Source organism: Pipistrellus hanaki (assembly GCF_964339955.1).
Source record: "Pipistrellus hanaki genome assembly, chromosome: 10".
Classification (NCBI taxonomy): Eukaryota; Metazoa; Chordata; class Mammalia; order Chiroptera; family Vespertilionidae; genus Pipistrellus; species Pipistrellus hanaki.
Genome location: NC_140512.1, coordinates 56,757,250 through 56,783,969, shown reverse-complemented (window position 1 = coordinate 56,783,969; position 26,720 = coordinate 56,757,250). Strand labels below are relative to the sequence as shown.

At 42.2% G+C, this 26,720-nt stretch overlaps 1 protein-coding gene across 1 annotated transcript in view; it reads left to right on the top strand.

Moving 5' to 3' along the window:
- Positions 1-26,720, top strand: part of SND1 (staphylococcal nuclease and tudor domain containing 1) — a 442,357-nt gene that overhangs the window by 154,072 nt on the left and 261,565 nt on the right. The window contains exon 11 of the mRNA XM_084897634.1: positions 6,104-6,193. Coding sequence (XP_084753760.1) covers positions 6,104-6,193 — 90 coding nt within the window. The remainder of the gene's footprint in view (positions 1-6,103; positions 6,194-26,720) is intronic.

Sequence of the window (26,720 nt, the reverse complement as noted above, 5' to 3'; positions counted from 1 at the left end):
TAACAGTAGCTGCATCCACACACTTAAATATGAATGATTGCTTCTCCTATGTAGGCCAGTTCTGTCCTTGCTTTAGCACTTCTCTGCCCTACTTTATTACTTATTTTCTCTTTCCTGGACCATTGCCTGTTATTTCTCCATCTAAAATAAAAAACAAAAGCACCTTCTCTTCAACCTGTTTCCTTTGCCAGCTGCCCCATAATCCCTTCGTACTCCTTTGTGGCACAACTTTCAAAAGTGTTGCATGTAGTTGCTTTCTCCAGTTCTTCTCTTCTCATTCCTACTTCTAATTCTAATTAGGCGTTTGCCCCTGCTACTCCACCAGAATTTATTCTTGTCAAGTTAATGGCAGTCCACACTTAGCTTAATCCAACATGCAGATCTTAGTACTCATCTCATTTGCCCTGCTGCATTTGACACAGTAATTCATTCCCTCCTGAATTCTCTTCCTTTCCTTGGCTTCTAGGACATAACACACTCTGGTCATTTCATCCTACTCAGCTCACTGTTGCTCTTTCTCAGTCTCCTTTTGCAGATTTCTTACCTTATTCTTTACCTCTTAATGTTACCATGCCCCAGGGCTCAGTCCTCCTCCGACCTAGTCAATCTCTTAGCTTTTAAAATACCACATATAAGCTAACAACTCCCAAATGTACGATATATCACCAATTCGGGCCTTTCTTCTACACCACACTGTTGCATATCCAATGCTTGCCCTACATCTTCACATGGAAGTTTAGAATGTCCGTTTCTGTACTGCTGATCTTACTCCACTTTCTCTCGTCTACTCTGCCTGTGGTCGTCCCATCTCATTTGATCCCTTCCAGCCCCCACCCCCTTTCCATTTGCTCAGAAAAAACACTTGGAGTGAACATTGACTCCTCCCTTTCTCTCACATGGTACATTCTGTCTGTTTATGTTCGAAATATGTCCAGGTTCTGATATCTTATTTCCCTCACTGCTACCTCATTTCCTTCCCAGATTTGTCATAATCTCATAATTGGTCTCCCTTTGCTCACCCTTCCTTTGCTACAATGTCAATTCTCATGCAGTGGCCAGTGTAGTCTTTCAGATGTTAAGCCAGACCTGTGGTTTGTCTTCTTCAGCTGTCTCCCTGTAGCCCCAGTGGTGTCTTTGCTGGTCCTTGAACTCACCAGGCATGCTCCTAACTCAAGGCCTTTGCATTGGTTGTTCTCGCTGCCTTTTTCCAGATGATTACATCTCATACCTCCTTTGAGTAATGTGATCAGGGTAGGCCTCACCAAGCTGATTACAACTGTGGACCTGCACCTGTTCCTCTCATTCTGCTCTGCCATTTCTTCATCCATTTCACTTACCAGCTACTAAGAGTCTGCATTTTAGCCTGTCACCTTGTTCATGATGTGGGTTTTTCTAGTAAATAATTTTTTACATTTTAGTGGAGCCACATTTATCCATCTCTTTTTTTTTCTTAGTGGTTTGTATTTATTAAACCTTGCTTACAGACTCTCGCAGTATCCCAAGGTTATTAGGTTATTTGGATACAGTTTTTTTGGCTACTGCATGGGCTAGAAAAAGTTAGGCCTGAATGGAGGTTAAGAATAAGGCCTTGATTGGAGGTCCCTTCCATTCCCTCCACATGAGCATGACCAGAGGTCTTATTTAGGAAACCAGCCAAAAATAATCTTCCTATAAAAATGCCTAGCCTGTCTTTCGATTCTGCAGTGTGGGCATTGGGCCTCCAAACCCTGAGAGCTACGGAAGACTGAAGTTATCTCTTATGTGAGTCATTGCAGGGCCTACAGACTGTGTCATTTCTCAGAATGTACAGTGATTACAGCACAGACTGGTTTGTGTGTTGTCCACCCACCAGATAAAGCAAACATTCTTTTCTATTTTTATTATTTTTTAAAATATTCTCATGTAAATTAGAATATAAACTAGACATTCCTCTTTAGCAGGCAGGTTTTAGCTAAGTCCTGTTTTTTTCAGAATGCATTCCCTACTTCAGTTGCCTCTTAGAGATTTTAAAGGCTTTTATTTGGAGGAATTGCTTTTATTTTATAGTTTCTTAGGGACTTCTAATATCTCTCTGGTAATGTGTTTGCAGATGCCAATAGCCTCTAGGTCTGAAGGGTTAGAGTAATGAGATCATTCTGTTTTCACTTGTGATGTCTTGTTTTCAGTTTGTGCTATTAGCTCTTTCCTAGCTTCACAGGAGACACATGATTGGACTCCAGTGCTGCTCGTCTTTCGTTGGAATGCTTGTTGGTGTACTATTTGTTTTCTTTCATTCTTTTGAGGGTATTTTGGCTGGGTCCAGTCCTGTTGAGTGTCTTAAGGGAAGGATTCTTGTTCTGACAGCCATTTGCACACATTTTGATTTACCTCATCCCACGATCAGCATTTGAATGGCTGTTAGAACTGCATTTCTTACCTTTCACATACTGCTGGTGTTTCAGAATAAGTAGGATAAGTTCAGATATTCAGAGTCTGTGGCAATCATAGGCTATGTGAGGCAAATGTCAATATTTTGTTGGATTCATTTTTTAAAACTATTCACTTAGGCTAGTCTAATCACACTAGTAAATCGATTGTCCTCTATCGCTTGGTGAATAGGAACACACTGGCACTTCTTTATTTCTGAGGACTGATTCTGATAACCATTGATTTTGTGTATATTAAAAATCCCATTCATTACTGGTACTTAACATCTTCTGTCTAGCAAGCATTATTATTATATCATAGAGTGTCATCCTAAGCTCTATTTATGGCTTATGTATCATACTTAGCTCCTCAGTAGTGACCCATGTTTATAAAAATTTCTATAATCCTATGTATCTGTCCTTGTGTCATACAATACTCTAGCCAGGCAACTCTCATCTATCCCATTGTCCTTGTTAATTTCTATAAGAAAACTCAGTGTTATATTAGTAAAGATTTTCATGTTTAGGCAATGATCATGATACCCGAGTACGTATTAGACAGTGATCATGATACCCGAGTACCTTGGTCATTGTTTGGCCATCCCAGTTGTTTCTGGGTAGAATATGTGGCCTTACACACATCATTTGGGAGAAGGAATAGAGACACATTCATTTTAAAGGTATGCTAACTTCCTAAAGGGGCACTATAATGCTGCTGCTGCTGTTTTGTTGTTATTGTTTTTTATACTAGAAGCAGGAGACAGTTGGATGATGATGCATGTTAAGCTCAAATTCAAATAATTATCTACATTCTGATAGATATTTTTTTGGTGGTACCCGTGAATTGAAATGTTTAAGTGATGTATCTTGGACTTCAAGGATTAGTTATGATCTAGGGCACATATGTCAAACACAAGGCCCGCGGGCCAAATCCAGCCTGCCAGGCCTTGCAATGTGGCCCACACCGCGCTGTCATCACTGCACTCCGCTGTCAGTTTATGACATTGTCAGTTTATGACTGTTCAGTAAACCATTCGGCCCACGATTTAGGCTGGATTTTAGATTTTGGCCCCTTCTCTGATTGAGTTTGACACCCCTAATCTAGGGGGAAAGATTGATTTAGATTCCTTTCATCTCAGTATTTTTATTAGGACTAGTTTTTATAGGGTATTAGAATGAGAAAGATGAATTATTTGGGAATCGTTGGCTATTTAAGAAAACAATTTAAACACTTTAAGAATATAGAATGTGTTGTACAGAGATAATCTTGTTTAGTTAGATGGCAAAGGTGTGACTGGGTGCACTCACCATATAGCAGTGGGGGAAGCAGCAGCCTGCATCTAGGTTAGAATTAGTCCCTGATTTTCTCCTTTCCATATTTTAAGAAATTTTTTCAAGTATTATCTGGATCCTTGAGGTTCACAAAATTTGTACAGCTATTTATGAGTATACTAGAGGTCTGATGCATGGATTCATGCACCAGTGGAGTTCCTTGGTCTGGACTGCAGGGATCGGGACAAAACCAGCTCTCTGACATCTCCTATGGGGTCCTGGATTGTGAGAGGGTGGTTCTTGGGTGACACACCCCAGAATCAGGCTCCTTTCTCTCTGGTTCTGGGTGTGTCACCTGAGAACTGCAACTGTCAAGTCACTGCAGTTGGGCAGCTCCTGTGTTGAGTGTCTGTTCTTTGGTGGTCAGTGCAAGACATAGCTACTAGTTGGAGCATCTGCCCCCTGGTGGTCATTATACATCATAGTTACTGGTTGAATAGTCAGATGGTCACTTAGGCTTTTATATAGATAGACCAGTGGCCCAGTGCACGAAATTTGTGCATGGCGGGGGGCGGGGGAGGCGGTGGTCCCTCAGCCTGGCCTGCACCCTCTCCGATCTGGGACCCCTCGGGGGATGTCCAACGGCTGGTTTAAAGTGGCAGTTGGACATCCTTCTCACAATCTGGGACCACTGGCTCCTAACTGCTCACCTGCCTGCCTGCATAATCGCCCGTAACCACTCTGCTTGCATGCTTGATTTCCCCAACTGCACGCTCCTGCTAGACTGATTGCCCCCAACTGCTCTCTCTTGCAAGCCTGATCGCCCCTAACCACCTATGCCTTGGCTCCACCACTATGGCTTTGTCTGGAGGGTCTCCTTGAAGCAGTCTCCTGCTCTAATTAGTATATTTCCCCTTTATTACAATAGTATAGATATGAGGGAGGTAGTGAACTTGGCTCTGGGGTCACAGGGTATAGGGCCTCTGTTTTCATGGAATTTAGGAGCCTAGTGGGAGAGAACTAATACAGTAATTATACCAACTGACCTAGCCAACATCTTTCTACTTCTCTGCACATGCTCTAACCATTCTCACTCTCATTTTTAAAGGCAAATTCCTATTGACTTTGAATGCCTGCTGTCATGACTACAAATATTATATTCTTCCTCTTTTATTCCCTCTATTTTGTAGTCAATTCCTGTTAATTCATTTCCTAAAGAAAGTTTCTCATATCTCTTAAGTTACTATCCATTTCCAGTTCTGTCATCTTTTAGACTCCCTTTCATATTCTGAAAGTTAACATTGCTTAGAGCAGTAACCTATTTTTTGAGAACTCAGGCCTGTGAGATGATGAAGTAATAGTGTATTTAGATTTTTGTGTAAATGTTGGAATACTATCTATTTTTGCCTCTCTTTCTTTGTTTTTGTTGTTGTTTATTTTTTTAAATCCTCACCTGAGGCTGTTTTTGTTTTTGTTTTTGTTTTTATTTTTGAGACAGTGAGAGGGGGAGAGGGAGGGAGGGAGAGAGGGAGGGAGGGGAGAGAGAGAGAATGTATGTGTGTGTGTGTGTGTGTGTGTGTGTGTGTGTGTGTCCCTGCTGGGGATTAAGCCTATAACCAATGTACATTCCCTTGACCAGAAATGAATCTGGGACCCTTCAAGTGCTGGCTGACTCTCTACCTACTGATCCAAACTGGCTAGGGCCATTTTGTTTGTTTGTTTGTTTGTTTGTTTGTTTTAACTTGAATTTTCTTCCTAGCTTTTCCCTATTCTGCAAACTCACATGAAATCCCACCTTGTCCATGAAACCTTTTCTGATTATTTCTTTCCACTGACCTGAATTTTTATAGCACATAGTGCCTAGTTTATATCATACAATTTAGCACTTATTCAAAACTGATTTTTGTTGCTTTTCCATATCTGTAGGCTTTATTATATTATTCTTTTAGGTTACAATAATTTTGAGTCCATGATTATAACTAGAGAGTGTGTTGTCTGGGGCTAATAGTTGGTAGGTGCTTAGTAAAGGCTTATGGAATAGTAGAATTTGATTTATAGTCTATCTATAATTACTAGAAGGGGCCCTAACACTTACTGAGCTTCTTATATATATCACATTTTATGTTGGTATTTTCCTGTTGATTGAACTTTTAGGTTGTTACTTGTTTGGGTAATTAGAAACATTCCATTGCTTGCTTTTCAGGCTGTTGCATGAAAAAGGTAATCTTATTCCCTTTAAAGCATTTCACACAAAGCAACCATTTACTCTGTATGTAGCAATTATTTAATATTTGTGATACTAAGAAGTAGGGAGCATATTTCATTGCATCCTAGTATCTTGTGCCGTTGGCCATGTTCATTTGTGTTTTGGGTTATTTTGTGTGTGTTTTTTTCATTCCTGATGTGCTATTTTATTTTGCTTTTAGGATAAGAACAAGAAACTGCGTCCACTGTATGACATTCCCTACATGTTTGAAGCCCGGGAATTTCTTCGAAAGAAGCTTATTGGGAAGAAGGTAAGTGACGACAAACGTATTCCCCAGTGGTTGGGGATCATTTTAAGCTGGGCCCTTGTGATGGAATCTCAGAGACCAGCAGGTGACTTCTCCATCAAGTCAAGCAGAATTGCTCTGATATGTAGAGAGGGATGCCTTTGTATCAGGAAGTGGTATCCCTTGGGAGACGTTTAAAATTGGGGCCCTGACCAAAGTGTGATTGCCAAAAGCCTCAGGACACATTCTTTCCAGGGTCCAGGCTTAGTTGCAGTGTAATAATTGCATATTGCCCTGAGCCCTATGGCTTGGCCCCATTCTCTCCAGCCACCCCCTCTAAAGGCTGGTGCCGTGGACCTGCAGCGAGGGGAGGTTAGCACTTCTTCCTGCCTCCCCTGCTTCGGAGGGATGGGTTGGCTATGGTGAGGAGAGGGGCTCTGCTGGAGAAGAGGATGCATCTGGGGGCGGGGAGTGAGTACGTGCTGTCCTGTGGAGCCTTTTGGGAGCACACGGACTTTCTAGTCTAGTGTACCAGCTCAGAGGCCTGAAGGGCGCATTTCCTTGTGTTCTTGGAGCAGAATGTTCTATGACCAGCTGCGGAACTTGCCATTCTGGGAAGCTAATAATGAGCTTCTGAGTTCCCCCTTATTTTTCCTGACCTTCCCACCCTAAGTGTCTTGTGCAGTTAGTTCTTTGTGTCCTGGATAAACACAGGAAATGAATGGGATTGTCCTTTGGTAATGGGAAATCTGTTCAGGGAAGGACTATGATGGACCTTGATTTAGTGGGGGTTCTTGCAGACTATGTTTTCGGCAAGTTTTTATTGTATCTTCAGAAGTCTTAACACATTGAAGCCATATTAACATTCTTTACCTAAATGTAGATTTTTTAAACTATTGGTTTAAGCTAGTGCCCAAATAGCGTATAATAAATGTCCTTTTATTATGTTTTATTATATACCATAATCACTAGAATGATAAATTTTAGCAAGGGATTTTGGAGTTGGGCATAAGGTGAAATTGCTAATTTTGAGATAGAGAGAGCAAACTGGATTCCCTAAAACGAGTATTAAATCTGCTCAGGTTCCTTCAGAGCACAGGCTCATTTGTCATCGTATAAACCTTGACAGAATGCTGTATTCATTCATGAAGTGTGGTGCGGATGATGGCTTTAAGCCTCTTTCAATTTCTAGGTCTCCTGTTATCTGATCTACTGTCCAACATCTCTATTTCACCAAGTTGATATCATATCACTTATTTACTGGCTCATAAACAGTCGCATAGAGACAAGAAAGGAATTCCACCACACACGTGGGTTTTATTGAAATTCATCCAAAATCACATTGAAAGGAACGGCAGCACATATCATATTTGATTCATGAGCAGCCTGTTGTGTGGCATGTGTCATGGCATCCACCTGGCTTCTTTGAAGATTGCCCTTCCTCCTTTGCTTTCATCCCCGGGAACACAAATCACAGTTTATTGCAGCAGCTGCTGAAAGGTCCTACAAGTGGCTCAGGGCTCGGCTCTCAAACACCCATGTGACAGGCCTTTGTAAAGTCCTCTAGTTCAGGATAAGGGGACTGACCTCAAGTGTTAGATATGGTGGCAATTCTGAAGCAGTTAGGTTCTTTCTTGGTGAGAGTAGCCTCACTTACTGGTTCCTGTGCATCCTAGCTGATTGCTTTCTTTTTGTGCTGAGCTCGTTTTGTCCCCCACAGTGACATTGTGTAAATGATAAATGCTATATGCCTGTGTGGGGAGCAGGATGCAGCTCAGCTCTGCTGGGCTGGAACATTCCTGATGTGAACTGCTTTTCCTGACTCACCACCTGAAACCACTTGCCTGTCTTCTGGGGCCATCAGTTGTGACAGCGAGCACCCATGTGCTCTTGAGTCTGGGAGCAGTCAGGGCAGTCGCTGCCTCAGGGGGGTAGCTAGCACATCACCACACATTTCTGCCAATTCCCTTCAGACCGTTGCAGCTGTTGAGCATGGTACATGGTGATTAAGAGGCACCGAGAGGGAGCATGTGTGCCTGTGTGCCTACGTGCCCATGTGCACCAAAGCTGATTAGGGCAACCAATCAGCTTAAGCAAGATAATGGAGGTAAAACCACCTTCTCACGACTATTATTTTGACCATCCTAGAGAGTCTATAATGTGACAATTTTGAATAATTTCTAGAATGCAGAGGAATAATATTGAAGGCAAACTGCTGAGATGCTTTGTTAGGTTCAATGGCCTCCATTTCAGTTATGGAAATTCACTTTGATTCACTTCTAAGATTTAATTCTGGCTAAATGCCTTAATTAAAGTTACTTTGCACCTCCCTGAGCCTTGGTTTTATCACTTGTGAATTAGGAATATTAGTTGCCTTTCCTCTGTCATGGGATGAGAATCTAGGATGGTGCTAGTCCTTCCAGATGCCAGTAAGATAATGTTGTTTTATTTTAATAATGCTAATTTTGCTTTTGTGTAGAATCCAGTATAGCTTTACTTGTTTATGATTTTTTTTTTTTTTTTACTGGCTCTGGGTTCAAGATATGTAAGTCAACGTGCAATTAATTTGACTGTCAACAATCCATTATACAGCTTTGTATGGTACTTGGTTAGATATGTTTCCAGGGTTTCAGTTTCCACAAAATGAGTATCCACTCATGCCAGAGTATGTGAGTGTGCATGTTTTCTCTGGTTTGAGGGAGAGGTAGGATACAAGTGTATGCTAGAAGGGTTTCAGAAGCTGCAGGAATTGCTATAGTGCCTGGTAGAACTCCCTCTCCATCCCATGTGTACCATCTGCCTTCTTTCACTAGAATCTTGCCTGAGGAATATGCATAGTCTTCACTGTTTGGGTTCTTCGTGGCCCTAGAAAAGCTGAGAAATGGAATCCATGGTAATTTCAACATTTCTTTTAGTTTTCTAGAATGTTATCCCAAGTATTTAGTTTGTGAGATTGATACCTCCCTAAAAGAACCAGGGCTCTAGTTCTATCCTTAACAGTTTCTCTGTATACATATATTTTTCTTAATGTTTAGACAAGTCAACCTGTAGAATCTTCTATAATAATAGAAATGTAATATGCAAATCGACTGAATAGCAGAATGACCTTCTGGACAACTACGCTATGACACCGACTGGTGTCAGGCCAGCCAAGGCGGGTGAAATGCAATTGGTAGGGGGCCAGGCCATCACCCCATGATGCCCTGCAGAGGGAGGCCCAGGCCACCAGCCAATAGACCAATCAATTGGGTGGCTCCACTATTACCCCAAAGTGGGAGGCCCAGGCCACCGACCGGCAGGCTGCAGCAGGTGGGCAGGACTTCCCTCTGCAAGGACAATTCATCAAGGAGCCCGGCCAGGTGGGCATGGCCTACCTCTTTGGGGTGATTGATTACAGGGCTCCCAGACCGTGAGAGGGCACAGGCTGGCCTGAGGCACCCCTAGCCCCCCTTTCCTGAATGCATGAATTTCATGCACTGGGCCTCTAGTAAGGTAATAATAATTGCACCTTCATTGGGAATTTTCCAACCTATTTCTGAGAATCTCTAAAATAGAATCTCAGTATTTCTAGTCTGTGTAATATGGCATTTACAAATGACATAATTGCAGTTATCATCCCGGGAACCATTGTGTTCAGAGTTGGAACTTGTTTAGACAATTAAAGGGTCAGAATTGGTGGAAGAGATGGAATCACATAAAGCTAGAGTGCATTGGAGCATCTGCCCTGGTATTAGATGCTCAGTCCAGGATCTCCTGTCTCCAGTAACCTCTGCCCCCAAATGCATATCTATTCCTTACTTGTTTTTGCCACTGTTTCTAATGCATAAGCAAAATTTGAGAATGAGGTTTATTGTAAACAGATGACATTATATGGTTTTCAGGCCTTGAAAATTTGTGAACTAGGCTGACTCTTTTTTAGGCACTTAAAATTGAGTATTTTTCCTGATAAATGCAAACATTTGGGAAGTTACAAGGCTGAAAATAACTTAGAAAATTATTTTGAACTAGAGGCTCGGTGCATGAAGTTTGTGCATGGATAGGGTCCCTAGGTGTGGCCAGCGATCAGGGGCGATCTTTGGGGCGACTGGCTGGGCGATCTACTGGCACCTGCCTTGGCTAGCCTGGTGCCACCCACTCGCCAGCCCTGTCCTCTGCTATTGACGTTGGCCACCTCCCTCTGAGGGGTGATAGGCGGGGCTACTGGGGGGCTCCTGCTGGCACCTGCCTTGGCTGGCCAAGGGGGCTGGGGCAGCTCCCACACTGAGTGTCTGCCCCCTGGTGTCAGTGTGAGTTATAGTGACTGGTGTCAATTTGCATATTAGGCTAAGAGGCATGGTGCATAAAATTCGTGCACGTGTGGTGGTCCCCTCAGCCCAGCCTGCACCCTCTCCAATCTGGGACCCCTCGGGGGATGTCCGACTGCTTGTTTAGGCCAGATCCCAGGGACTGGCCTAAACCGGCAGTCTGACATCCTTCTAACAATCTGGGACCACTGGCTCCTAATTGCTCACCTGCCTGCCTGCCTGCCTGGTTGCCCCCAACCACTCACCCCCACCAGCCTGTTCACCCTCACTGCACCCCCTTCCTCCCCTTCCCCCCTCGCCCCCCACCAGCCTGGTCACTGTCCCCTCTGCTGGCCTGGTCGCCCCTCACTGCCCCCCTCCCCTCTTGCTGGCCTGGTCACTCCCACACAGCCTACTGTTCAGTCGTTTAGCCGTCCCTCACAAACCCCCCTGCTGGCTGGGTCGCCCCACACAGCCTGCTTGTTCAGTTGTTACTGTGAGGGTGTCCTGACCAATTTGCAAATTACTCTTTTATTAATACAGTTGTTTTTGTTTGTTTTGTTTTGTTTAAAATATAGGATTCATGTTGCTTTAGATTGTTCTCATTTTGAAACCTGTCTTTCCTAAGGTCCATACTTACGGGGGCATGGAGTTCTTTGGGGATGGACGGCAGTGATCTAGGGAGATCAGACTTATAATAAATCCAGCGTGTTCAAAACTGAACTCATGATATCCTGTCAGAAAACCTGGTCCCCTCCATGTTCTGGGAGTCACTGCACTATCGGCTGCCATGGGAGACATCTTTGACCCCCTCTCTTCCCATGTATCTCCCACTCTGGACTCTCACCACTCCTGCTGGGTGCATGCATGAGTTTCCTCCTCTTCTCATTGCCCTGCCCTGGCCTTGTCTTCTCACTGCTCTCGCCTGGACTTCTGTAGTCCTTTTACTGGGTTTTCCACAGCCATTCTTTCCCAAGTCTAGTCCCTTCTGTACCTGCAGCTAAGGAGAGCTTCACAGATGACAATTACATTATGTTCCTTCTTTGCCTAGGACTAATGGCTTCCCATTGCTTCCTGTGGTGGACAAAGCTTGGCATAATCTGGTTCCAAAACAATCTCTAGCCACAGGGTGGAAAGCCTCAGAGTGCTAAAAACTTATGTTGTTCATTTTATTAGAAAGTCATGAAAAAGAGGGTGAGGTCGGCCTACTTCTCAGATATAATCCTCTTACCCCCTTTCCCATCCACCTCCTAGCCACCTTTCTGGCCTTCATTACGTTTCTGAAATGCATTATGCTCCCTGTCACCTCAGGGCTTTTGCACTTGATTTTTTTTTTTTTTTTTTGTGGAGAGCCCTTTTGTCCTTCTTTTTCCTCTGCTATTTATCTCATGCTTATACTTCAAATTCAAGGTAAATGAGAGAAGCTCTCCCTGAGCAACCACCCTTCCAACATATTAATCTGTACATAATTTTTCAAGTCTTAATGTATTTAAAAATTATATGTTAATATCTATCTCTCTTGTTATATTTATTATATTGGGCAGATTAGGGCCCACATCTGTTTTGCTCGCCACTGAAGGGCCCAATACATACAGTGTATGGTGTAGAGTAGGTGCTCAATAAATTTATACTAAATTAATTTAGGGGATGAGGAAGACACTGGGCTGAGGACTGTGGACCCAGGTAAGAATACATAAAGGGCACTGGCCTGTGTGACTCAGTTGGTTGGGTGTCACCCAGTGCACTGAAGGGTTGCTGGTGCAAGTCCGAGTCAGGGCACATGCCAGGATGTGGGTTTGATTCCCAGTGGGGTGTGTACAGGAGGCAGCCTAACCACATTTTGCTCTCACATCCATGTTTTTTTTTTCTCTCTCCCTACTTCCCTCTCTGAAAATTACAAAAAAACACAAAAAACAACACACAAAACAAAACAAAACCCAAAAACAAACAAACAAAAACATAAAGAGAGGTGGAAATAGGGCCCATTTGATTTGCCAAAGGATTAGCCTGTGTGCAAGAAGTAGGTTGAGATTGCCTCTTCATTTCAGAACTCCCAAGTTTAATTTGGAAATGACTAATGTTGGCAATCCAACTCTACTGTTAATAGCCTTGTTTCCTTGGGATAAAATATCCTGAGTGTCGAAGTCAACTCTAGAGATTGTGGCTCATTTGTAATTTGGTGAATACCTTTGTATGATCTTTATGCCATTCCAGTTTGTATTGTGAATTAGATTTCATAAGGCAATTTGTATAATGCTCATTCCAGCTTAAAGGGGTCAGGGCATCATTTATTGAATTTCTTTACAGTAAACTCTGAATATTTTTGTCTTTATTTAATTTTCACCTCTATCCTGCAAGATGTGTATATCATTCCTATTTTTTTTACAGGTAAAGAAATGGAAGCTCATAGAAATTAAATATTTACCCTGGTGTATACGCTAAATTAGAAGCCATCTAGAAAGGCCTGCTTCCCGTTGTGTGTGCTGAATCATGTGCCCATAACCAGGGTCACAGTGCTTTTTGGAATAGAACACACAACTCCATGCTACCAAAAAAATTGATTCTTTTCAGCTGCATTATCCTACTGGACAGATATCAGCAGGTGGTAATGACACCATAGATCAGCCCTCTGAATGCTTTCAGCCCACTAGACATTATCTCATTAGTCTTTGAGATGTCCCCGTGAAGTGACATTTCATCAAATTGTTCATCACAGAAAGCAGTGTCAGAATACATGTTCTTCTAGTTACAAACATGAGGTCATAGGTAACGTTGCAAACTCAATGTGGAAGCTTGATTTCCCCTACTCTTCAGTCTCTTGGCAGAGGTGAGACTTCAGGGAAGAAGGAAAGGACAGACCCCCCTTTTTTACCTTGGCCCAGAGCCACAGAGAGATTGAGTCCCAACCCCAATGCTCCTTCCATGAACAAGGACAGCTCCCTGTAGATACTCTGCTGCTGAGAGCTCTTTCAGCTTTTTTCAGGAGGACTCCTTCACTCCTTTTCTGGCTAAAAGGGTTGTCCTTTTCCTTGAAAAATACTTGTGAGTTCTTTCTTTTCCCGTGTGTTACTTAATCAGCTGTTTTAAGTGCAAAAGCAGGCAGTCGGAGAATTTTTGTTCTTAATTACCTCTGATGTGTTTTAGTTTGGTTTTTACAAACATTTCCTTTGTCATCTCCACATTTTTCATTTCGTATTAATTGGATTCATTCACGCCATGGAAAAGTTCTGTACATTAACGATTAGCAGAGGCCCTAAGGTTGTGAATGCATTGTGATTTACATTGACAAGTTGCTTGTCCTTGCCTTCTTAGTTGTTGCCATCAGCATGGCTGTAAATATTTTGAATAAATGACTGAAGATGTTCACCAAATCGTGAGATGTTTTGAAGGACTTAAATTTCTGACCATGCTGTTTTCTAGTAAGACTTCTCCCTCCGCCTTAGACAGGACAGGAATGTGTCAGTATGCTTGGAGACCAAGGGTCATTTTAGGTATCCTTCACCCTTTGGGTTTGGGAATGATCCTTGACTTATTAGCTCCCTTGTTTGGTGAATAATTGGCAGAATTTATTATTATGGAACTGCACGTTTCTGGAAACTCTGTTGTTCTCAGCAAGGTAGCTTTTCGCCTGCTGCCACCTAAATGCTAGTTCTTGTATTTTTAATCTGTGGATTGTGAAAAATGCCTCTGTACTCTAGGGACTACCAGGGTGTTGAGCTGAGCACACAGCTCTTGGGTGAAGTGTGGTATTTGTATGATGCATATTGTAATATCCTCTCTAGAAAGCGTCTCTAAATTAAATGAAGAAACTAGAACATTCAACTGAATTCCTGGAAATTTCTTCTGTGTGCTCACCTGTGGGAAATGATTTATGAGCTACCAGAATCCTTGAGATTCTCAAATCTTGGTAATACTCTCATATTACTTTGCTTATTAACAACTTTCTTCCCTGAACTGCCTAGTTGCTCATTGTTTTCTGATGAAGGTTCTTGTCTATATGACATGCTTAGTAGTCAACTTGTCTTAAGCCACCCACTCATGATCTTTTCAGCTGGGGTTGTGTGTGGGGCTGGAACTTTCCATGCTTACTCTCTGCAGACTGGATTTTATTTTAGGGGGAGATTTGTGCTGAATCAGCTCAGCTGTGTTTGGGTATAGGGAGAGGACAGGCTTTTTTCCCCACTTTAAAAATAACCCGCATGTGCCAAAAATCCTATAAAATGTGCTGAAATTGCAACTCTTCTAACTTCCTATACCTCCTGGTTTACAGAGAATAGATTCTTTTCAGCTTGGACTCAATAATAGCGTATAAAATATTTTGTGTTGTAGAAGAGTGTAAATGAGACTGTGTACAGATGTGCTCAATTACTAAGGAAACTTTGCTCTTGTTTTACATTTTTCCCCCTCCACCGGTTTTTATCTCCTAAGAAGGGTATAGACAGAGATGTTATATATAACTTTTCTAGTAAGAAAATACACATTATTCAGAAGTAGAGAGTTTGATTTTTAAGTACCATTTTTTCAGGGTTTCTTCTTGTGCCAACTCTGTTTTTATGTTTACAGTTAAGCTAATACCTCCAGTGCCTGAGTATTTCTTTCCTGAGGGAATGAATAATTTGTGTGTGTACAAGAGGGTAGTATGTATAAGTGTGTGTTGGGTCTAAGGTGGAAGTTCCGCCAATTCTTTGCCACTGGGTGACAGAAGTGGTATTTTAGGGACACATTTTCATAATTGGGGTCATGTAGTTATGAGCTCAGGAAATATGAGCTCCTTGTTTTAATGTGTTTAAAACCTCAATGAAGCTTTTTGTTCTTATTTGAATCAAGTTTTTTTTATTTTTTTTATTTTTATCTTTGTGTGTGTGTGTGTGTTTGTTTTGTTTTGTTTTTGTTTTTGTTTTTAATACCTGGAGTTGCCTTGCATTTACTTTGCTGATTACCTTTTCTCTGGCAAGTTTTTAGGTATCCCTTAAATGCTGCCAATTCTATCCGATGAGGATTTCTGGCTTGGACAGTCTTTGCTGGTGTTTTCATGATCATAAGCATAGTGTTGCCAAAGAATGTATGTCCTCTGGAACATCAGAATGTGGCCTCATTTGGAAATTGGGCTCTAAACCTAAAGATTTGGTGCCTTCATCAGAAAAGGATAGGGTAGGGACACAAGTAGAAAAGGGCTACGTGAAGTTGGAGGAGGATTTTAAAGTGACGCAGCTGTAAGCCAAGGGCTGCCAGAAGCTACAAGAAGTGAGGAGGAGGCAAGGATGGACTCTTTCCTAGAGTGTCCCAAGGGAATATGGCCCTGTTGACACCTTGATTTCAAACCTGAGAGTAAATTTCTGTTGTTTTAAGCCAATCAGTGTTTGGTATGTTGTTACAGCGACCTAGGAGTGTAGATTGTTTTTTCCCTCTATCTGGCCACTGACTCTGTACTGGAGTTCTGTTTCTGAGTCTGTACCTTGAAGGATGGGTGCTGATGTTCACTTAAGAAGATGGCCATAGTCAGAGGGCCTCCATCGCTTCCACTTTGATAATGAGCAGCATTGTGAAATATGGCACACCCTGGAGGAAATGATTTCTGGCAGTAAGTTTTTGTTTTTAAAAAAAATATATTTTATTGATTTTTTACAGAGAGGAAGAGATAGGGATAGAGAGTTACAAACATCAATGAGAGAGAATCATCGATCAGCTGCCTCTTGCACACCCCCCACTGGGGATGTGCCCACAGCCAAGGTACATGCCCTTGACCGGAATCGAACCTGGGACCTTTCAGTCCGCAGGCCGACGCTCTATCCACTGAGCCAAACCGGTTTCGGCTGGCAGTAGTTTTTGATGAACCATGCTCAACCCATTCAAGAGTGATGAATAGAATGTTAGGAATATTAACACCAGTCTGTGTTCTGGAGAATATGCCTTAACATTTTGCCTGCTTAGAGTGCACACCGCGTGGAGCTGTGAATGAATTTTCTTCTGTAACTATAGCAAGGTTATATTTTCGGGGTATTTTTTTCCTGCAGCTTTGCCTTCTCATCTCTTCTGGCTTCAAAAAGTGTTTGTACTGGCTGCGCTGTGCTTATTAGCAGGCAGTTTTCTTCTGAAGACAAAGGTTGAGCAGTTTTATTCTCTTTAAGGACTCAGTGCCCACTGCTGTGATCATGCCTCATCACCTGACATATGTTAAGAAAGCCATATGTTAAGAATGCTAGAGGTTGTAGCCTAGTGAAATAGATTTGTTTTTATTATTTAGCAATTATTTTTGGGATAGCTAGTCTGAACCATACCTTGTTCTAAGCATTGGAAATAGAACCTTAACAAATACCTAGTTTCATGAGACTAATATTTTAGAAAGGACACATACTAGTATGGTTGTTGGATACCTTTTTAGAGGTGAAATATGAATAAAATATCTCATAAGTTGTTTACAGGCTGGCTGGGGTAAGATTACATCAGAATGTGTGAAGTTGAACAGATTTAAGTAACTGGTGAGATAATAGAAATGCGCCTCTTGGCATTGTTGGATTACTTTTCATGTGAATTGTGCAGGTCATAGTTGTCTTCTAGAGACAAGGAGTGGTCTCACCTGCTGTGTGACCTCATGCACTTAATGGCTTCATCTACCACTCCTCGCTTCTTCTCTGCCGACAGTTCTGTTTCTAGCTGCTCTCGACTGGATACCCAGATTTCAGTAGATAGCTCACATCTATTCTGCCCAGAATGTGATTTGTGGCTTTCATGGGACTTTCTTCCCTGCATGCAAACTGCCTTGGCTACCTTTGTTGTAGATCTTATATAATGTCCTCACCCACCCATTGTCCTGAACTTCAGAATGAGCAGTCTGCCCATCCCAAGGCCACTTGATTTTGCCACAGTTATATTTTTCAAATTTCCTTTTCACAGTATTTCTATGGCTTTTAGTCTGTGTACTCCTTATCTCTCAATTTAATTATTGCAGTTCCATCTTAAGTAGTTGTCCTGCTCCTTCTAGTCTGTGCCTTCTTTCACATTGCTGTCAGCATTGTTTTTTATGTGCACAGTCATGATTGTCTCACAAACTGCGGGGTGTGAGCTAACAATTTGTACAGTTGCTACAGAAAAGTTTCTAATTCCTTAAATGGACATAAAAAAATAAAAGGTAAAGGAAAGGCCATTGTATGTTTAAAAAATTATAATATCACTTACGGATCTTGCTTCTATCTCCAGTCTTAACTCTACTACTCTACCTTCCATACTGCATGTCCCAAGAACTTCTCACTACTAATATTCCATGGACAAGCCAAGACCTATCTCAGCTTTTTGCCTTCATACTTGTTTTTCTATAAGAATCTTACCACTATCCTATATTCTGTCTCCCCTTGTGAAGTCTGGGGTTCTCTGACCTCCTAGAATACTTTTTTTTTCTCCTCCCCTCTTCATCCTTGTATACTTTTTGTGACCATTTTTGTAGTAGCAGTTTCCCAGGTCTGACCTCCCTCCCCCACTGCTGAAGGGTAACACTGCCTTTTCTTCAGCTCACAGTGCCTGATGTCAGCAATCAGGTTAGGGGCCCCAGGTGGTTATTTATATATTTATTTATTTATGTATTTAACATATATGTATATTGATTTCAGAGAGGGGAAGAGATGGAAACATCGATGATGAGAGAGAATCATTGATCAGTTGCCTCGTATATGCTCCTCACTGGGGACTGAGCCCACAACCCTGTCATGTACCCTGACTGGGCATTGAACTGTGACCTCTTGGTTCATAGATCAAAGCTCAACCACTGAGCCATACTGGCTGGGCCTCAATAAGTCTTTACAGAAGAGGTGGGATTTGCCTTTACCTAGGGGGGGAAAAAAAATCTTGGGGGTAGAGGGAAGAGAAGCTAAAGCTCATCCTTTAGCTCTAAGCTGGCCATGTGGCTTTCTTGTCACCTGCCTTCGTTAGTTTCCTCTTGCTAGTGTAGACTTTGAGCCCACCTCATCTAGACTTGAACATAGCCGTCTGACTAAAACACAAAACAAGACTTTAAAAATAAGAAGAATAAGTATGTTTCTCTTTTAAATGTCTATATATGAATTCTGGTTATTGCCGCTCCATCTGATTGGCAACCGCATGCTGGATGCTTCGTATAGTCGCGCCTCTGCTGTCTACGTGGCGCAGCCTGAGCAGCTGCTCCTTAGAGTTGGAGGTCTGGTTGGGGGAGATTTCTGTGTCTTTTCTTCATAATGAAGAACGTACAGTACTTGTAATTTGTTCTTTTCGAAAGGTGATTTGACAGGGCGATTTACTCAACCGGGAGGCAGTAAGTTAATATTTTTTTGTCTGGAATCTTTCATTATTATTTTAAAGCTCCCCCTGACAGAAGCTTGCTGGGTCCTGACTGCTCCCTGCTGCTCCCATTCCCCCCTGACTTGGGGTTCACAATGTCCGTTTTCCAATAGTAGCCCAAATGGATTGGTAGGAAATAAGTCAGTGACTTGTTCCACTTTGCTATTTCTGCAATGTATGGGGCACCTTTTCAAAGCCTGACAGGTTGCTGCTGAGCCCAGCTCCTCCGAGCATATCGTCAAGACTTTGATGCATGGCAGAGTCCTGAGAAAGAGAAGCCAGTTAGCATCTGATTTTCCCCCACTAGGCCCGCTTTCTGCCACCTGTAACTTCTGACCTTTATTTAAAAAAGAAGGAAGGAGGGGAGGGAGGGAGTGAGGGAAGGAGGGAGGAATGGAAAAGAAAAGAAAAGAAAATGAGAAGGGAAGGGACTGGACTGTGAAGAATAAAGCAGGAAGAAAATCACAGAATTGCCGAAACCGGTTTGGCTCAGTGGTAGAGCATCAGTCTGCGGACTGAAGGATCCCGGGTCCGATTCCGGTCAAGGGCATGTACATTAAGAGGCAGCTGGTCGATGTTTCTCTCTCATCGACGTTTCTAGCTCTCTATCTCTCTCCCTTCCTCTCTGTAAAAAATCAATAAAATGTATTTTTTTAAAAATCACAGAAGTGACCTAGGCATTAATTACAAATTAGGTAAGCATCTTTTCTCGAAGTGGTACCACACACATGTAGCTGGAGAACTTTTTCTAGTTGAATCGTAAGAGCGGAGAACCATCCTACATGGGTGGTTGGTGCATTCATGAAGCCTCTGTTCATTTGTAAAATAGTGGTAGTATGTAGGCAGCCATGATTCCTTTGGATGTCCTGGTGCAGGGAGGGAATGGAAGCCAATCCTGCATTAGGTATACTTTTGGGGCAGGGCAGAAAGGGTGGAATGGATTAATTTTTTTCAGGATGGCAATAGAAACTAGCACCTTAAATACAGCCCTGCTGCCTTGCCCACAATTTGTCAGACCACATTGCAGTGAAGAGGAGAGGTCATTTCTATGACCTCAGAGGCAGCAAAATATACACCTGAAGATTGTGTATGTCCAAATTCTTACACTTCGGACACATTTCTTTCTTTCTGAGTTCACTACTTTATTTTCTTAATTTATAAAATGTAAAGGAACAGCCCTAGTCTTGTTGGGGGAGTATATAGGAAAACACGACTGATTGATGTTTCTCACATTGATGTCTCTTTCTCTCTCTCTCTCTCTCTCTCTCTCTCTCTCTCTCTCTCTCTCTCTCTCTCTCTCTCTTTCTCTTTCTCTCTCTCCTTCTCTTACTCTTTAAAATCAATAAAAACATGATCACATTTTCTATCTTCTTAAAAGATACTCTTACTAAAGAATCCAGAAAGGCTCAATTATTCTTCCTGGTATCTCTAATCAGATTCTGATATAACAGCATTTACTGATCAATGTGTAGTACTCCTAGTAGGGAGTCTGGGGAGGGCCACTATAAGGAGGCAGACTGGCCCAGCCAGCGTGGTTTAGTGGTCAAACATCAACTTATGAACCAGGAGGTCACGGATCAGTTCCCAGTCAGGGCACGTGCCTGGGTTGTAGACTCTATCCTTAGTATGGGACGTGCTGGAGGCAGCTGATCAGTGTTTCTCACTTATCATCGATGTTTCTACCTCTCTCTTCCTTTCCCTTCTTCTGTGAAATCAATAAAAGTACATTTAAAAAAAAACTAAATAAACCTTGTAGTGTAGATTTTTGCCTTGTTTACACTGATTGACCTACCTGACCTTTTACAATTATAAAAGTTTAGTCTTTTCACACCAAAGATGTATTTTCCTGTGGTAGACAAAATGACAGAGTTTGGGGGGGAGGGGTGTCAGTGTGAGACACAGGCACACCCCTGAGTCCTGTGACCACTGGGTGATGCTTTATACTTACTCCGAGCACTGACTATGGTGGCCTGTTGGTTGAGAGAGCTGCAGTGTAAATCTCTACCAGCTCTGTGGCATGGCTTGGTTATCTTTTACCCACCAGCCTCCTCCCACCCCAAAAGAAGGCTAGGAGGTTGAACTCACTCGTTCCCACTTCTGCTTATGTTACTTATATGTATATCTGAAATATTTAAGTTGTTATGGTTGAGGTTACAATCCAATTTACCACTGAATCCAGGACTTCTTCCCTCCCTATTCTAGGACTTAGGTTTGTCTTTAAATGATTTCTTTCCATTTGAGGGCTGATGTTTCCTTCCCTCCATCACTCATCAGTTCACTGAATGTTGAAATAATGGCTTTAGAAACCAAATCCATCAGAATGATTGACTCCTTGACATTGGCCTGGCGCCTTTTCACATTTTCCACTAGATCCCCCATTGCCAGGGCTGCTGCTGGCTGCAGAGAAGAAAAGCAGCGGGCAGTCTGAACTCCCCAGCACCTGAGAGTTTTTGAAGATGAAAGACAAAGATGAGTCGTGTTGCTGCTCCTCAGTATTTCTGGCTTGGTGGTCAAGGATCATAGCTCTCTGAAGGAAGAAGATCACTAAGTTTAAGTGGATTTATTGTGTCTTTCGCACTGTTCAGAAAGTGACAGTAGTATGGTTAGTCTCTATATCCCCCCCCCCCCCTTCATTCCTTTTGTCTCCAACCTCCTTGTTGTTTTCTTGCCTCCTCCTTACTGTATCCTTTCTTTCCCCTCCTATCCCAGTGCTTCCCATTTTCTGCCCCCTCCTCAAAGGTGCTAAGGTCCTCAGTATGAACAGCTTCAAAATCCGAAGCTTGTAGTAGCTCTCATTTTCCAGGACACACACCCCATCTGCCAGACTCTCTGACTTGGCTGTTGCCGAGGATCCCTGGGACCTTTCTGGGCGTAACAGGAAAAAAGTGATTTGCTAAATGTCATTTTTTCTTGTTTCTGTTCTCCCAGCAGCATGCAGCTTGGTTCAGAACCAAAGCTGACAGATTATTAGCTTCTCTCTGAACAAGGTCCACTTAGTTTGCTTAATGTTTTCAGTTTTTCCTTGAGTTAGGGTCCTCCTGGATGAACATACGGTTTCCCAGGCTCAGTAACTTGGTGGTACATGTTAAACCCTCTGCCTGCCTATAGGAACTGCCATTTCCTGCTGGTTTGGAAAAGGGAAACCATGGATGAGGAAGAAATTACCTCCTTTAGTCTGGATTTTCCTTCCCTAAAGGATTCTAGTCGGAACAGGGTAGATGAGTCCTTACTAATGACACATCAGCTTGATGCTGCTCCAAGCACAAGCACCATTTTGGTGTTTGGACATTACCCCCGCTAAGAAAAGTGTCTGTGAGAAATAGCGTTTTCCTCGCCTGGCCTGTCTTCCTGGAATTCATATTTGGATCTACGATACGTAGTTATTTCTTCCTTGACTCCACGTTATCACCTCAGTCCTCCAACCCTGTGGGTCTAGGTTAGTGCGCAGTAGTGCAGGGCTGATGTCTCTGGGTCCTTGTTTCTTCCTTTTCGTACAGAGATTGCCCTTTGCAAAGATATTTAAATAAAAAGAAAAAGATTTTTTAAGTTTAATTTTTAAGCAGCCAGAAAGACGTAATTTAAAACATCTTTTTTGTTTTATATAATAACATAACATGTTTCTCTTTAAAAATAGATGCAGACATTTTTAGAAAGCACATATATGGATAAAGCAATGATTTCTTTTTTATTTTTTTCTCTAAAGATTTTCAAACTCAAATCAAGAAACTAACTGCTTTTGATTGTTTCATTTGCTGACACAGACGTTTTGAAGTCATTTGGCACGAAAGCTAATTTGGAATCAGGATATTTTTGACAAACTATTATATAAAAATAGACAGATACTTAAATTAGTTACCATGTCATTCAACCTTTTAGATATTTTCATTTACTGGGAAGCCAATACCATTAAGTTCTTTTCCTTTACTCCTACAACCTTTTGGCGTTTAGAACGGCACTTCAGCCAGCCAAGCACGCGGACTCGACCACTTTTATTTTAATGATTTTGAGTAGGTAACATGCTCACTTCAAAACGGAAATGGTAAGAAAGGGTATATGATTGAAGAGCTCCCTTGTACCCTGGTCCCTCACTGATTGAGTTTGCCTCCTCAGAAACAGCCAGTATTACCATTATCTTAGGAATTTTTCCAGAGATATGTTAGGCCTGAATAGGTAGATGTGTTTGTGGGTAGGTGGATATTTTTCTTACACAAATGTTAGTATCATAAATACAGTTAAAATTTTGTATGTATAACCAAAAATAGTACCTTTGTATTTGTTTTTCATTTTTATGTGTTTAGAAGTACTAAAGGGTTATTGGTGTTGTCTGCATAGTTTAGGGAAAGCTCACAATTCTTGAACAAAATACCAACCTATTTTTTTTTTTCCTGTGGCCATAATTATCCTACTTGAAAATACAATTATGAATTCTGCTAATACTGATAATGTCCATTCTGTCCTTGTTTATGAACTATTTGGGGATTTTGTTTTATGATAAGTAACATTTTCTCCTATTTTATCAGTCATAAAAGTAGCACTTGTTCATTCTAAAAAAAAAAAAAAGTTAAAAAGAAACTACCACCCAGGGAATAGCATCTGTTAATACTTCAGTGTATATTATTCCAGTCTTCTTTTTATGCAGTTGAGTATTTGCATAATTTTTAACTTAGCTAGTAATTAATTATATGGTACTTACTGTTTTGTAACTTTCAATATCATGGTTTCTTGTGTCAAATAGACTTTTACATGAAGTACTTTTATCATTTAATATCAAGTGAATATTTAATCAACATCCTGTTGTTGGCTATTTATAGTGGTTTAGCATATGGGCTTTGGAAACAGATAGAAATTGATTTATCTGCAGATAAACAGGTTCTGCAAGGCTAGCTAGGACACAAGTGGAAAGGGAGTTGGGGTTAGCAAGCATATGCATCGTAACGTAGATTGTGGGAGCTCAGGCTGCCTTCACAGATCGGCTGCCTCCTACTCACCCCCACTGGGGACTGAGCCCACAATCCGGGCATGTGCCTTGACCCGGAATTGAGCCCTGGTTCCTAGCTTGACACTCAACAATTGAGCAAACTGCGGCTCGCAAGCCACATGCGGCTCTTTGGCCCTTTGAGTTTTAGCAAAGGCCAGTTTAGGAGTACCCTAATTAAGTTAATAACAATGTACCTACCTATATAGTTTACGTTTAAAAAATTTGGCTCATGAAAGAAATTTTAATCGTCATACTGTTGATATTTGGCTCAGTTGACTAATGAGTTTGCCGACTACTGGGCTAGGCTATATTTTCTTAGTTTTTCAATTGACAGTATAACCTGAATATTTTCCCACCTTGTTAAATGAACTTTTAATGTAATGATTTCAATGACTAAGTCATTTTATTCCTTGATGATATGATGATTTAGTTTACCAATCCGTGTTCATCTTAATTTTTTTTTTAACTATGGTAGTGTGGTGTTATTTTATCCTATCTAATAAAAGAGCAAAGTGCAAATTGATGATACTCCAGCACACAAGATGGCTGTCCCCATATGGACACAAGATGGCCAACAGGGAAGGACAGTTGGAAAGGATCAGGCTTGCAAGAGAGGGCAGTTGTGAGCAATCAGGCCAACAGGTAAGGGCAGTTAAGCATGACCAGGCCTGCAGGGAAGGGCAGTTGGGGGGACCAGGCATGCAAGGGAGGGTAGTTTGGAGGGGGCGGGGGAGGGACCAGGCCTTGAGGGGAGGGCAGTTAGGGGGGGGACCAGGCCTGCAAGAGAGGGCAGTTAGGAGTAACCAGGCCTTCAGGAGAGGGCAATTAGGGGCAATCAGGCTGGAAGGGGGAGCAGTTAGGCATCAATCAGGCTTGCAGGAGAATGGTCAGAGGGTGATCAGGCTGGGAGGCAGAAGTGGTTAGGGGCAATGAGGAATTCAGGCAGGCAAGCAGTTGGGAGCCAGCAGCCCTGGATTGTGAGAGGGATGTCTGACTGCCCGTCTAGGCCCCATCCTAAATGGGCAGTTGGACATCCCTCAAGGGCTCCCAGATTGGAGAGGGTACAGGCTAGGCTGAGGGACACCCTCCCCCCTGGTGCACGAATTTCATGCACTGGGCCTCTAGTGTTTTAATAAACAGACATAGTGTTTAATAGAATCAACTTGATAAATTAAACATATAAAATCAGACTTCTACATCTGGGAGGGTCTAAAGTTTACAGGTGTTAAAGACAAAAAAACTTTTATTAATTGATATTGTTGAATCATTGACAAACCTACAGCGAACATCATACTCAATGAGCAAAAACTAAAACCATTTCCCCTAAGAACAGAACAAGATAGGGATGTGTCCCCTTTCATCACTCTTATTCAACAGAGTACTGGAAGTCCTAGCCACAAGAGGCATGTTTAGCCATCTGCATTGTATCCATTTATTTTAAGGGTAGCTTCTAAAATGACTTAGACTTGGAATATACTTGGGCTAACCCTCCTAGATTTTAATTCTCTTCAGGCATAGTGTAACAGATTTAAATGACTTGATTTAACAGTGGATTACTATTTTTATATTTTCAGATTTTATTTGCTCTGAGATATAGGATCCTGTCATAACTCTTTAATTGAATTGTATTTAAATTTAAGGAATTCACATAATTCTACTAAGTCTGCTTTCTCTTATATAATGGTGGAGGGAGGGAGAGTCAGAAACATCAATGAGAAACATCTATCGGCTGCCTCCTGTACACCCCCCACTGGGGATATATCTGCAACCAAGGTACATGCCCTTGACCATGGTTGAATCCGGGACCCTTTAGTCCACAGGCCGACACTCTATCCACTGAGTCAACCTGGTCAGAGCAGTTATAACTATTTCTTATTGCATGTTCTATTTTTAAACCAGCTCTAAGAGTCCACAGTGGAAAAACCAATGGGGAACTTTTCTACAGTATTGTTGTAATAATAAATGTAAACATGCCTGTGCATTTGGCTCATCTTTTACAGAGAAAATAGAGACACTATGTTATAGATTTATTTTTGTTTTTTTAATCTACATAATAAAAGCCTAAGCGACTGTTAAGGCGGAACGACCAGAATGACCACCAGGGGCAGACACTTAATGCAGGAGCTGCCCCCTGGTGGTCAGTGCACTCCCACAGGGGGAGCGCCACTTCACTCAGCCAGTGACTAGGCTCAAGGCTGCCAAGTGCAGCTGCCATGGCGGGCCTCTCCGAACTCTGTGGCAGCAGTACCAAGCAGTGGCAGTAGGTGTGGTGACTGGCCCACATTTGGGTTCCTCCCTGGCCGCCTGCCCTTGGCGCACTGCTCCATCCCCCGAGGGGTCCCAGACTGGGAGAGGGATGTCCGATTGCCGGCTTAGGCCTGATCCCTGTGCCCTTCTTTGTAGTCAGTCTGAACAACTCAGTGACTCAGGAAGTGCAGGCAACTCAGGGTGAGCCTGCCTCCGTCTTTGACTCACCCACTTGACAGTGTTCACAGGACAGACTGTGGTGGCCCAGCCATTGCATGTGCCGCAGCTGCTGAAGCTCAAAACAGCAGGCCTTGCAGCAGCAGAAGGCCATCCCACCACAAGCCCATAGGCGGACAACCCCCAAGGGGTCCCGGACCGCGAGAGGGCGCAGGCCGGGCTTGGGGACTCCCCAGTGTACTCTCGTGTATTTATAAACATCTCTGTTCTGTGTGAGATATATGGCGTTTTTGCTTGTTGTTTTTCTATGCAGTGAGTTTGATTTTTATGTTCCTACTGGTTGTTTTGGAATGTACTCTTTAAGTGACTGGGCTTTTTTTTGAGATTGTTTGAAAGTCTCTCCTTAGGTAGGTTGCTTGAAGTTCTTGGCCAGTGATTGCAATAAACTCTTGTCTCTAATTAGACACCTCAATTGCTGATTTTTTAGCATAAATATAACTATCTTCTCAGACTCGTCTTTGGATGATTAGATTAACAAACTTATAATTCAAAAAGTTAT